General features: G+C 39.0%; 1 protein-coding gene across 4 annotated transcripts in view; it reads right to left on the bottom strand.

Annotated features, from left to right (window-relative positions):
• The window catches only part of KLHL24 (kelch like family member 24), a 30025-nt gene that overhangs the window by 6855 nt on the left and 9826 nt on the right, over positions 1 to 13344 (bottom strand). For all 4 annotated transcript variants that reach the window (XM_027808966.2, XM_055723443.1, XM_055723444.1 and 1 more), the window contains 5 exons: positions 9245 to 10232; positions 4128 to 4312; positions 2790 to 2908; positions 1530 to 1718; positions 928 to 1116 (listed from right to left, as the gene is read on the bottom strand). In XM_027808966.2, coding sequence (XP_027664767.1) covers positions 928 to 1116; positions 1530 to 1718; positions 2790 to 2908; positions 4128 to 4312; positions 9245 to 10164 — 1602 coding nt within the window. In that variant the 5' untranslated portion in view covers positions 10165 to 10232. The remainder of the gene's footprint in view (positions 1 to 927; positions 1117 to 1529; positions 1719 to 2789; positions 2909 to 4127; positions 4313 to 9244; positions 10233 to 13344) is intronic.

The following is a 13344-nucleotide window of genomic DNA, read 5'->3' as shown; positions in this document are numbered from 1 at the left end:
CTGTACTTACCATTTAAACATCTGAGATAAGGAAAGGAGGAGAGAACAAAGGTTTTCAGAAGAGGGACCACAGTAGGTACTATTAGTGCAAAAAAATGCGAACAAGGAGAAGCACCTTAGAGGAGTAATAGATTAGGAAGAGGGATTTAAACAGGGGAGAGGAAAAAAGCCATGACTAAGAAAAGAATGCATCAGAAAAAGAATCCTATGTCTTACTTGAAACAAAAAGAGATAGCATTTTATTTCTTCCTTAAAAGCGGGCATGAAAAAAAAATCAGTTAAATAGAGAACACAGATCAAAACAAAGGAATAGAGAGAAGGCCAGGAAAAAGAAGAACAAATTTATGTTAAGGTAGATAAGGTAGAGTATGTGATTGGTGCTTTAAAACATAAGGGAAAATTAACTGGTATACATGCACTTTACTACTGAGGGGATACATTTTTGAATTCTGCTCAGTGTTCCATACACGGAAGTGATACAGCTCGTGCTGCTGAAGTCGACACTTTCTGTGACAAATTAGTTTTTTTCACACTGTAAAAACCTCCTTCAATATTTTTTGTCACATTGAAAGGCTTTAATCAATTATAAAGGAAGTTACTATCTTCAGTCTAAATTAAAACATGTAGCGTAACTTGACAGAGATCAATTCCAACACAATTAAAACATCGTCCATTATACTGTTACATTGTTCTCCAACAGTAACTGCTCTCAAAAAAAAGTCTGGACTGGCTAACTGACACCCAACTGAAAAGCCACTGGGTTAGAAACTTCCTCTTCTGTGAGGTTTTGAACTATGCAGATGAAGTAGTAAAGCAAATATGGAATCAGAGATGCAGTTTTAACAGGATACTCATTTCATGCCAAGATATTAATGAAAAAAACTCAAAACCTTTCAGATGTCTAGAGGCTTTTTTAGTGTTAATTACCTGTCTGCTGAATGTATTCTGTACATGCATCCAGTAGTCCTCAACTGGATCATAGCAGTATATTGCTTTGGTAAGCCCACCAGCAACGTAGATCAGGTTGTTTAAAGACACTGCTGTAATACATCTTTTTGCGATAGGGATAGTTGCACGGAGCAACCAAGAATTAGTATCAGGATCGTAAGACTGAACCTGGAAACAAATACATGCATTTCAGTTTAAAAACCTCACCGAAATTATAACCTGGCACACCCACCCAGGTTATACATGAAGAGCCCAAGCAGCAATACCTGGTGGGCAATACCTCACCAAGAAAACAGAAGTCAATATAAACACTGGTCCATGTATCAGTAACATCTACATATGCACTATATTCAACATGATTTTCCTAACACGCAGGTTTAAGAATTCACAGAACTTATGAACAAACTCCCCGGTAACTGTGTACTACTGAGTTAACGTTCTCTACTCTGTATTTTTTGTATTATAATAATTCCGTATTCCATTCAGCAAAACAATTAAAACAGATCTCTGTACGACCTCGTTTTAAACCAGCAGTACTGTTTACCATGGATAGAAGATGCAATCAAATACAATTAACTGACCTTGTCAGAACATGTGTTGTCATCAGGACCACCCCCAATCACAAACAGTTTGCCAACACAGCTGGTGACTGCAGGAGAACTCACAGCTTCTTTAAGGGGAGCCACCTCTGTCCATCGATTAGAAAACGAATCATAACACTCTACGCTGCTGAGGCGGTTTTGCCCATCATATCCTCCAACAACATATACCTATGCAAAGTGGTGAAAACTATCATCATTTCATTTCTAGAATGGTTATTACATTTAAATATGAAATTAAATTAAAGCTGCAATAATTCTAATTGGCTAAGTTTGTAAAGGGATACTTTCCTCAAATGTGTAATTTATATACAGGAGGAGAAGCATATGGTCTACAAATAATAGGTAGAGACTCCCTGGAGAGTTCCATTCAGTCACATGTGGAATGACACTGCAAACACACTTCCAAAGCATAGTATTATTAATAGTGAGCTAGAAACTTCCTGTTTGAATGGCATTTGTTAAAAAAGGCACTTCTCTGCATTTCTCTTTTTCTACAGATTACATTCAGCAACGGCAGCAGCAAAAGTCCATATGAATTTACCTTTGCTTTTCTGTGTTTTGCTTTTTTCCTACTTGCTTACAGAAATTTTTCTTCCTCACAGTTTGTAAGCTTTGCTTTACTTTCCTGTTGCTTCTCTTGTATCTAAGCAGCAGAGTTCATTATTATTTTATCTACCTTCTTCCCTCTGTTTGCTCCAGCTGCAAGCCTCACCTCTTAAGAAGTCCATTAATGGAATCCCCACAAGCACTTGATCCCAACTACTAGTTTTATGTTAAGGCATATAAACAAAACTTCCCATTTCCCCACAGCATACATCTGGTTAGATGTAATATAAAATATAAGTATAAAAACAAAAGAGCACAGAGCTGTCACTCAGAGCAGTACCAGTTTCTGTTAATAACTGCATAAACTTATTCTGACAGCACCTTTGAAGTACACGCAAATTCAGATGCTTCTTTGCTTCCCAAAGAGTTGCTTCTTGGAGATAAGAAAAAACACCGCCACCGCCCCCCCCCCCCCAGACCTGAGGGGTAACATGATTTCATGTCCACAGGTAGCAGCTGACTGATAACAGATTAATTGTTTAGAACATTCTTTTATTTGAAACTATGTATTTTTAAAATTATTTGATAGGAAATACAAAGTAATACTAAACATGCATGTATGACTTCTCCACTCTTTTCTTACATATAGCAAACATCTCCACTATAAAAAGATTACAAATATACTTCTCTTACTTTACCAAGAAGAACAGCCATTTTATGACGCCATCTGCCTTTATTTAAGGAGGCAACTCTGATCCAAATGTTAAGTTGCGAGTTGTAAATCCAAACATCCCGACTATTGATTCTTCCACCTTTAAAAACAAAAATATTCCAATTTGAATAAATTCCTTACTGGACGAGAAACGTTAACTATTAACAGGCCCCTCTACATGGGCAATGACAACTTTGTATCTTCTTTAGGTGAAATACAGATCTATCTACATTTATACATTAGACTGAGAAAAGTCGGTTTCAATGGATTTCAAACATGAAAACATACAGTAAGTTTATGTGTGTCTTTCCCAGTAACACTGCTGAGATCGCACTAGATTATTTCTTGAGATTGGAATTAATTTTAATGGCTTTTGGTCATGCTCTTCAGATTTCCTTTAGTGTCCCTACCTGGATGAGACTCTAAATCTTAGCCATTTATGTGTCTCATGGCACATCCCTACCCCTAGCTGTTCCTCTGTTTGGTTCATGCATACATCTCCTTCATTTTACATTCTGTTCAAATGACCCAGGTACTACCCACCTGCAGAGACAACTTCTTTGGTTAAGCTAACACAGGGGGCCTGGTGTCTAAACCATCAGCTGTACCCTGTAATTTACCCTTGCTAAAAGAATTGTGAATGAAAGGTGTTAGAAACCGTACAGCTATTGCTTATTTCACTGTAAATGACTGGCATAAATGAATCCCCAACTTGGGTGCTCAAAGGAATTTGTTCCCATTTTACATTCTCACGATGAGAAGCAGCTTTAACTGTTTTTCTTTAGAGTCTAGGCACAGATAGAATGATAGGACAGAAGCGTGTCACCAGCAACGTGTCAGCACCGCAGTGCTCCTAGGCAACTCGTCTTTTTAAACAGCACACAGCACGCTTTGGAGCGGAGAAAGTGGTGCTGGGAAAAGACTGCTTGGGATTTTTTGCTTGTAATTTTTCCAACTGTTGCTGCAAACAGGCCACAACTATACTTTAAAGCGGCATACTTTATGAGCATGAGCTAGTCTCTTAAAATACAACCAATATTTGTTGCAGATTGATACCCCCAAAAAAAGATGATTAATACCAAACAAAAATCCCAGAAAACACTTTTCTCTAAGATTAGTTTGGGGCTGGTGTTCACCATTTACATCAGAAAGTGAAAATGACTTTCAGTTGAGGTTCTGGAAGTTCACAGTATAAAGATCTGCCACACTATGCTGAAAAAAAGAAAAAAGCAACAAACAAAACCCAGAAACATCCCACCACCAAACCCCACCAAAACAAAGAAAAGGAAGAAGTCTTAAATTTTTTTAGGATTATTCACCTGAAACAAGAATATCATTCCGTAGAGCACACACTGCATACTCAGACTTGGTAAACTCCGGAAGTTTGGCCAGTGACTTCCACTCTCCTGTTACAGGATCATAGCACTCAGTGTATGGCAAATTAAACCCTCCAACTCGTTCACAGCCTCCAACAACAACTATCACCTCAGAATAACCAGTTGATCTAAAAAAGTGAACACAGAAAACTAAGATGTAGAAGATATTTATCAGTACATGGAGGCCAAACAACACTGTTTTCGAAACTGTGTAAAAATCAGAAAATTTAGTATGTAGCATTAACTTATAGAGCAAAGAGAAAAAATAGAAAGGAAGAAAGTAATTTAGCAAATTTTCACTGTTTCCAGCTGCCTCATTACACTGCAGGTTATCACACCAACAGGCGTCCCGTGTAAATGAAATTGCACTGCATAACGTTCTATGTAAAAACCAAATAATTAAAGAAAAAATACAGAAAGCTTTTACACTATAATACTTTTCCTTTGACTATGTAATGTAGAGATATCAGAAATACAGTTCAAGCAAGGCCTGAGACAATGAGATGAGCAGTTTGCTTCACAGTGAAACCAGTCCCTGTGTCCCCCACCAAATTTCACAAAATTCACAGTACTTTACAGTGCTTAAATATTCAAAAAGTTTGGAATGTTTTAGGTTATTTCCAGCAAAAAAAAGCTGAGGGCATATAGTCACCGAAATAGGGGAAAAGAAAGAGACCCTAGAGCCAATGCATCGTTAAAAAAAGAGAAAGGCAAGTGTAGCAATAGAAAGAATGATGAAAGAAAAATTCAGGCCTAAAACAAAAACTAAAACTCAATATGAAAAAAATTAAGCATTAGACAGTCTGCAATGTTCACAAATAAGGCTTTGAATTCTATTCCACACACACATTCTCCTTCTAACCTGATGCTTCTGCATTATACATATCCTACGTTCACAGCAGTAACTCGTATGTTCATCCACATTTGAATGTGGAGAATCAACCAACCATCTTTGATGTGCAAATCAAACTATGGCCAACTTCTATTCCTCCTCTCAAATTTATAGTTTGTTGTAATCATTTGTCAAAATCCTTTCCTTTCAGGGCATTTTTAAGGTAAAGGTTTTTGTACTGATACAGTTATTTCAAAGACTACTGTCTATTAAATTAAACAGAATGCAAGACTGATTTTATTTTTGGTAAGGCTTTTTGTTGTGTTGTGTTCTAACTTTGATCCCGACATGCATAGACATCTCATTCATGCCACTGCTGAGGTCCTCTCTCTAAAAAATATGACTTACGACTGGATTTGACCTAAGTTTCATGATCTGTCCCCAGACTTCGTAATGTGAATTCATGCACATGTTAACTTACAAATCCTGATGACACCTTCCCTGTTTTGAAACATCAGGAGTAAAACTAGTTAGCCCCTCTATCTCTTTGTCATCACAGACCATAATTTAAATATACCATATATATTTCTATTTAGCATCTTTTAAATAGGCAAAGGCAATACTAAATTATAATGTACTATAAAAATATGTAAATGAAGAGATGTATACAAGGGGAAAACCTTGCACACCTGAACTAGCCAGAAGAAACACTTTCTTCGGCTGCTCAGCTTTGAATTCACTCTCGTGTATTTACTGTTACTGTTTTTTGCTTTTTGAGGAAGAACTCTGAAAAGAATCTCTCAAAGGATAAGAGGGGGGAAGCTCCTATGCCAGCAAAGCATTACTGAGGCACAGAATTTCCTTAAAAGCAAGACACTCATCTCAATTTGCCTTAGAAGCTAGCCCAAACACATCAGCTTAACTGTATGTATGAAAGAGGCTGGTCTGTTGATTACTTTCTAGATTAGAATTAAGGCGTCCACTTACTGAAAAGCTTACTGAACCAGATTATCAATTTTTATTTTAAAACTAAACGAACCAAAAAGCTCTGATTGGAGAGAGCTCTTTATGAATTCCTATGATGGAAGTTCTGCCCTTTAAAGAAAATATTTAATACAGTATTTCAAATCCACAGACTACAAAAAAAATTCCCAACATTTTAGTACCTAGATAACCATATCCCTTCCTCAGTTAAGAAGCATTTTCTCCAGTACATTTTCTTGAAGGAATCTTGCACTTCATAGCTTTTAATGTTAGTTCCAGAAGATTTTTTTGCAAATTACAGAGGCCACATCAGTTTAAAAAAACAAAAATTGAAAATGTGGGAGTGCACAAAAAGAGCATACAGGCAAAGGCTAATTACAGAAAGGAACTAAGGATTCTCCATGGAGATTAGAAAAAGCTATGATCTCAATGAGTGGTACAGAAAGTCCTCCTTGTAACCCTTAGCAGAAACGGTGTGAGCAAAGTAACAGAGGCGTGCTAGAACAGGCACTAGAGATGTTCCAGGAGACACCTTGCCATCAGGAAGAGATGTAATACATAGAAAAGGGGAATGGCAGATATCCTATAATCCCAGGCATTCCCAAGAACAGGTCCCAAGGGGTCCCGAGTTACACGCAGACTTCCAGACGAGGCAAGAACACCAACCAGCACAGCGTCAGCTGGACAGAAGAACTTGCAGTAATTCAAGCAGATTACATTCAAGAACATTTTAAGTTTGGGAGACAAATTACAGGAGTTCTGGTAAATCTCTTACTTTTTTTGCACACACACACACCCCACCGCCCCCGGTTAATTCACTTATTAGTAGTAATGTGACAACAGAAATGCAAAGTGAAATAAAAACTCTTCTCCTTGGGGGGGGGGGGGGGGGGTGGAAATAAGGGACTACCATTAAAGCTTTCCAAAGGCAACCAAAAAAGGAGGTGTTAAAATGTATAAAAATAGTAACTTTCATTAATTGAAGACAGCACTCGTGTACCATTGCCAGACAGCTTAACAGAAGCTCTGCGATTGAATTCACAGGTACATGGAAATCTGAAGATAATTCAAAGCATACAGCAGCAGAAAGAGCCTGTTTTGGTTTGTATACAGCGATGTGTTACTGCTCACTGCTTGATCTCTGCTTAGAGATCTGCTGTGCAACACAACAGCAGGGGACAAGAGAGAATTAAAAGGAGCAGGAGAGACAGCCTCAAGATGTCACTATGTTGTTGCAAGTACATAACTGAAAAGCTCTTACAAAAAGACCTTTTGCATTTGTCAACCATGCCTAGTGGCAAAAAAGGCAAGCAGGCAACCCTTACACCACATTTTAAACTTTTATTTACTTCAGGGAACTGTTCACTGGCTTCAAAAAGAAAAGGAAAAAAAAATCAACTGCGAATTGCAATCCACACTTTTTTTAAAAAAAGAACACTTCAACCGTAGGTGCACACATACCCATACAAGCAATGACAATTAATTTCCAGAAGTTTCAATAAAAACAATGGCATAGGAATTTCCGATCCTGCAGCCTGTCTCCTTTTAGAAACAGTTTATATAAAGAAAGAATCTGGAGGAAGGCAAGAAAGAAGGAAGAGAGCTCCTCCAGTGTCCTCCCCAAACCCCCCAGAAATGCCCAGAAAATGTGTGATGAAAACATGGGGGAAAGGGTGCCTGGTAACTATTTTAAAACACAATCTCTTTTTGCTATAGGCAACAGAAACAAATGACAAAGAACTATTCCATGAATGTAATGTAGAAAAGGGGGGGAAAAATATTCCTGCTGGGAGGCCAGCCAGTTTTTCTCTTTGTAAATTATTTCTCTTGTTCCCGCCTACTCGAATTCATAGTGCAGTTTAATAAGCTCAGCAGTAAACCCACCAAAACCCACAACATACCAAACCAACACTGCCCTCACCCCCCAGCTTCAGAAATCACCTGTGTTAAGCAAGGCACTTTGCTCACAAACTGCAATGCTACACTGAGGCTATTCAGTTTCTCAAGCATGTACACACCATGCACCCGCACAAAACTGTTAAGTCTGAGTGTATTTGCTCTCTTTATCAAATTGAGTGCTAAACGTAGAACAAACACCACAAGATACAGCCCCTCTCCGATGGCTCATGAAACAAACTGGCAGCGTACAGCTTAGAAAAACTGGCAGCCGGGCTGCAAAGAGTTTAAGAATTTCTTCTCTCCTGGCAGGACTGAAGACTGGAAAGCCACTAATGGGACAAACGCTTGCCAAATGTTTATTTCCCCCACTATAAGCAAGCCTTTAACACATGCCAAAAAAAAATAAAGGTTCCCTGCACAGTCACTGAGCAGCAACCACATACAACTAAAAGTAAACAGAGGAATAATTCCTAACACTATCTGTTGTCCAGACCAGATCATTGCATTGTCTTAATCTAACACATGATTTTATAACTGCAGCTTAAAATCAACTGGAGTTCACAATAAACTATCATGTCAACTATCATGTGGAGGTAAGGCTGGGAAAATGTATTTCAGGGAAAAAGAATAATCATAACCACCATTGCTCATAAATGCCACTAATGGACTCTTCCTCATTTCTTCTTGCAGCTTCAGTCACCTATTTGTGTAACACATTATTAAGCAGCAGCAATTCTGAATTATTAAAATGTCATGGAATAAGCATGAAATACTTCAGGGACTGTTTCATAATTCTTTAAAAATGCAAAATTTAGTTTCTTTATAGTTAGGAACCTGTTGTTCTGCTGTCTATTACAAATGTGTGTACTACTCCATCTGTGAAGTATTTGTGATGTAACTGAATGCTCTGAATCCCCATCCTTTGTAGTGTGCTGTACACTTACATGACTGTTATAAAAAGAAGGAAGGTTGGGAAACGGCATAGTCTACCTGCTATAGCACCGTAGACACTGCTATTGTATAAAATAACTTAAGATCTCATCTAGCAAACGTTAACCTTTAGAAAATATATTACTTGCAAGGTAACACAGCTTCACTTACCTGAACACTCATTTATTTCATAAAGTGATCTGTGCAGAAAGACTCACTTAAGTACGTTTTCAAGACACGTGTGAGCTTCACATGTTATGGGGAAGTACAGAAGCGTAACTGTAGTGGCTCCAGAAAGCAAAATAAAATAATCTGCAAGAGATATTTTTCTGGGCATGTGTATATCAAGCATCTGTACATCAAACTATGTCCTTCTACAGAAATTAGGAGGGGGGGGAAAAACCAGTTTCCTCACCTGCGTGGCCTAGTTCTGGGAGACATCATCTCGTTTCCAAGGATATGGTATCGCCTGGCTTCATGCAGCAGCTGATAGCACTCTGGGGAATTCTGGATCAGCTGGTCCACTTCCACAGTCTGAACAAAGTAGTTTGGGTGTAACAACGGGAGCCTGACGTGTGTCAGCAGTTCATGTAACACTGGTCTGCGCAACTCGACTGCTCGGTACACCCAGCGCATGACAGCTTCAAACACCATCTCTTCCTTACTGATCACCAGTTCATCGCTGCAAATGTAATCAATAAGCTCATCCTTTCCCAGTTCAAGGAATTCTTCATGCTGGGACACATCCTCAAACGTCTGCAGCGCAAAATTCCTGCACTTGGTGAACAGCGTCTTGAGCGAATGCGTATCTGCAAAGCGCTGGATTCCCAGGCAGTTGCAAGGATCCAGCTGCTCTTCCAGGAACTTGGCGCAGGCGTCACGTAAAACACTGATCTGAAAGAGACTTGATGTTTCGAAGAGATACTGCACATTCTCTGTTGTGATCTTTACTTTGCCCGTGTATACATACTGTAAAAAGCAATCCATTGCTTCAGCCAGAATGCCATTGATCTCCACCAACATCTCTCTGCTTTCTCTATGATCGTTGCAAAACATGGCTCTGAAGTAGCTGCTGCAGGCCGAGAGGACCGCCCGGTGGCAGGGGAACTCCCTTCCTTCCACACAGATAATGACATCTGTGAACAACCGGCTGTCTCGGAATTCATTGAAGATCTGGAGAATGCTTTCAGCATGGGATGATCCCGAGGAGAAGTCGAAAAACTCGGGGCCTGACAACGATTTTGGGTCCATTTCAAAAACTTTCCGCTTGGTTGCAGGGGAATCTCGTATCCCACTATCCTCTCTATTCAGTCTGCGTCCCAATATTAGTACCATTGTTACATCAGTTGGCTATAGAGTCATTGAGAAGAATTTGCAGAGTTTCTCCTTCGCAGTGCTGGAGTCTGGAAAACAAAACACTTGGGTATTCAGTCTGATACGTTCTTAATCTCATTATAAGAATCAGACAAGATACCTGTTTGGTTACTCAAAGAACTGGTACAAGTTTTGACCTTTACTAGAGGTGACACAGTATTGCAAGGCAAGTTACCTTGCACCTTGTGCAGGGCAACGCAGCCTTATCTGCTACAGGTTAAACACAAACCAACACAGAACAATCTCATGGATGGCAAGTTCTGAACGTCCCAGCACCGCTGGAATTGCATCTGAAATCTCAGCTCCAGCAAATCACCCGGCTGACAGAAGCCAAAAATTTCCTGGATAAAGATTCAGAGCTTGGGCTGTTCTAATTTTCCAGTGTAATCCTCATTTCAGCTGGAGCATCCAAGTACTACTATAACAATGCTAGTCAAAAGGGGAAGAAGAAAAAACCCAAACAAACTGAAATTTTTACAGTAAAAATTCAGTTGAGAAATCACTCCCTTTTCATTATAAAGTCTAATAATGAAGTCTTACAATATTAGTGTTTAATAATACTCAGTTATCTCAGTGGATAACCTTGACTGTAAGTTCTTACCTGTTCATTCCTAGCATCTAAAAATCAGTTCACCGATAATCTAAGACTCAATTAAAAATGACTGTAAACTGCTAGCGCACAAAACAAAATGAAGAAAATTGTATTTCATTGTGTAAAACTACTGAAGACAAGAACCAAAGACAACTTGCTGAGGACAGGGAGATTTTCTGTTTTCCAAATTACAACTAGCAAATAGTTATTAGCAGAATTTTTTGCTCAAACGCTTTCCACTTTCAGATACAAGTGTATGACATTTCTCCCAATATTAAAACACACTGTTGTTACCGGAGCACTGAAGCTGCAAAAATCAGGTCCTCAAACATTAGCGTATGTAGATATTAAAGTCTGTAGGTGAAGAAAAAGGGAGCCAGTTTTGCAGATAGTGCATATTGGAGGTAACGTCATCGACCGATCCAGCAGCAACAGGGCCTGCTGCCACTCCTGGGCTCTAAAACAAAGTGGATGAAAATATACTGAGGCGGCAAGAGGCTGGGCAAACCCCCCTCTTGGGTCTGACAGAGGCATCATTCCAAATGCATGGAATATTTACTTGTACATTTAGAGAAGGGCACGCACTGTATTATTTTAAAGCTTATGGAAATTTTTTTCATGCCTCCAAGAGGTTACATTCAGTGTCCCTCATTCCCCACTAACACAGTCAGTAAACGTCAGCTGCCGACAGCAATTTCATTTCCTGACGTGCTAGCATCTTTAGAGCTGCAATTACCCAATCCAAGTCTGGCTACATCATCGCTTAATATAGAACACAATGAACACGCTTTTTTACGCAGCACCTTTAAAAGGCACCATCTTAACAAAGAGTAAGAAAAAAACATGCGCTGTACATTTACTCATTGAGAAAAGAGGTTTTAAAACTATCATTTGCCATATAAATTTTTTTACATGTATTTACAAAATAGAATCTTGGTATGGCTCATTTACCCTGCAAAATATTTAATTTTAATTGAATTAGAAAGGATCAGTTGTCACTTTGATGCCTGAAAAACACTGTCGCAATGGGCCTATCCAGTAGCCTATCCAGTAACAGATCGCTTCAGAGAGATTTTAACAGGACATAAATGGACAGTCTAATCTGTAGCTGATATTCTATCCAGTGTATTTCACAACCATTTTACCCTGTCATGACGCAGGCTGGACAAAAAAACAAAACCACGAACCACCACCACCTCCTTACCGGCTCTGCTGCTACCACACTAACCCTGACATTGACCTTTATCTGCAATCAATCCCATGCTATTCCGCATGAGAATGTGGGCAGAAATGAAGCATCAGCAGCAGAAATGGAAAATGCAGCCATGAAAATCAGAATATAAAGCCTAAAGGCTTGACTCCAGTGTCAGAGATTTCAATCAGAAGAACTTCATTAAAGCTAATGGAGCTTTCCTAAGCAAAGTCAGCCTGAAATCAGAAACAAGACAGGGGCATGTTGCATGAAAGGGCAAAACACAGCAACTAAGCAAAAGAAGCTTCAAGATTAAATCTTTCTCATTATGTTAGGAGACTTAAGACGACACTATATGATGCAATCACCAATAAATGGAAATAAGGGCTCTGAGTTAAGACTGCTCACTGAAGGAAGCAACGACTTCTTTAAGCTTGGAACAACAGAACATCAGTCAGCAAATGACTTTTTTTTTTTAATGTCCCAATGGTTTAAAGAAATGTGAGACTAAAAAAAAAAAAAAATCCATGCAGCAAAAACTAATCAAGGGGATAAATACTGCAAATTCACAAATAAAAGAATAAAAAGGAAAAAGAGTTAACAGTCCATGGCAGAAATTACTGCTTTTTAATGCCCTAGGCTTTGATTTCTATCCAGTTAATTACTTCTGTAGGTTTGCTCAAGTCCTTTTATAAAGACTACCAGTAACACTATCACATGTTCAGCTCTCTCAGACATACATATGGCCTTCTTGCAAATCTTGCTCTGGCAGTTTTAAAATGTCACCACTTCCAGCTGACAGCCCCACATTTCAGCCCCAAAGCTGGAAAGGCAAAGGGGAATCTGTGCCTGATGCCACACCGTTTAGTGCCCAAAGGAGGGACACACGCTCCAGAGATACACCTGCCTACCTCTCCCGTGGATATAAAGGTCCTTAGACGTGCCTACAGACTCTGCATTTTAAAGAACCTATTAATTGCAGAATTTAACATTGAGATCTCTTCAGTAAGCTTAAATGAAGCAAAAGAAAAACAGAAGAAATTTCCCCTAAATTTCAATTGAACTCCCCTAAATACAATTTGAAACTATTGTATCAAAAAAATACAAAATGCACTGGATTGCTTGGCTGAGCCAGGGTCAGCAAGGACAGACCTTAAGCACATCAGAGACTACCTACTGAAACAGCTGGAAAGGAAAGACAAGTCACACTTTCTATCAACAGCTTTTAAAAATGCTTCACAAATTTACATGGCTCCAGCACGATGTTACCTGCGTATCTCTATAAATTAGGCTGGGTTCACCAGAAGACCAGGTTCCTCTTATTTCCTTAATCTGTATTATCTGCAGGCTTGTCTAC

Source organism: Falco cherrug, chromosome 11, assembly GCF_023634085.1.
Source record: "Falco cherrug isolate bFalChe1 chromosome 11, bFalChe1.pri, whole genome shotgun sequence".
In the NCBI taxonomy this organism is placed as follows: Eukaryota; Metazoa; Chordata; class Aves; order Falconiformes; family Falconidae; genus Falco; species Falco cherrug.
This window is presented reverse-complemented; position numbering and strand designations above follow the sequence as displayed.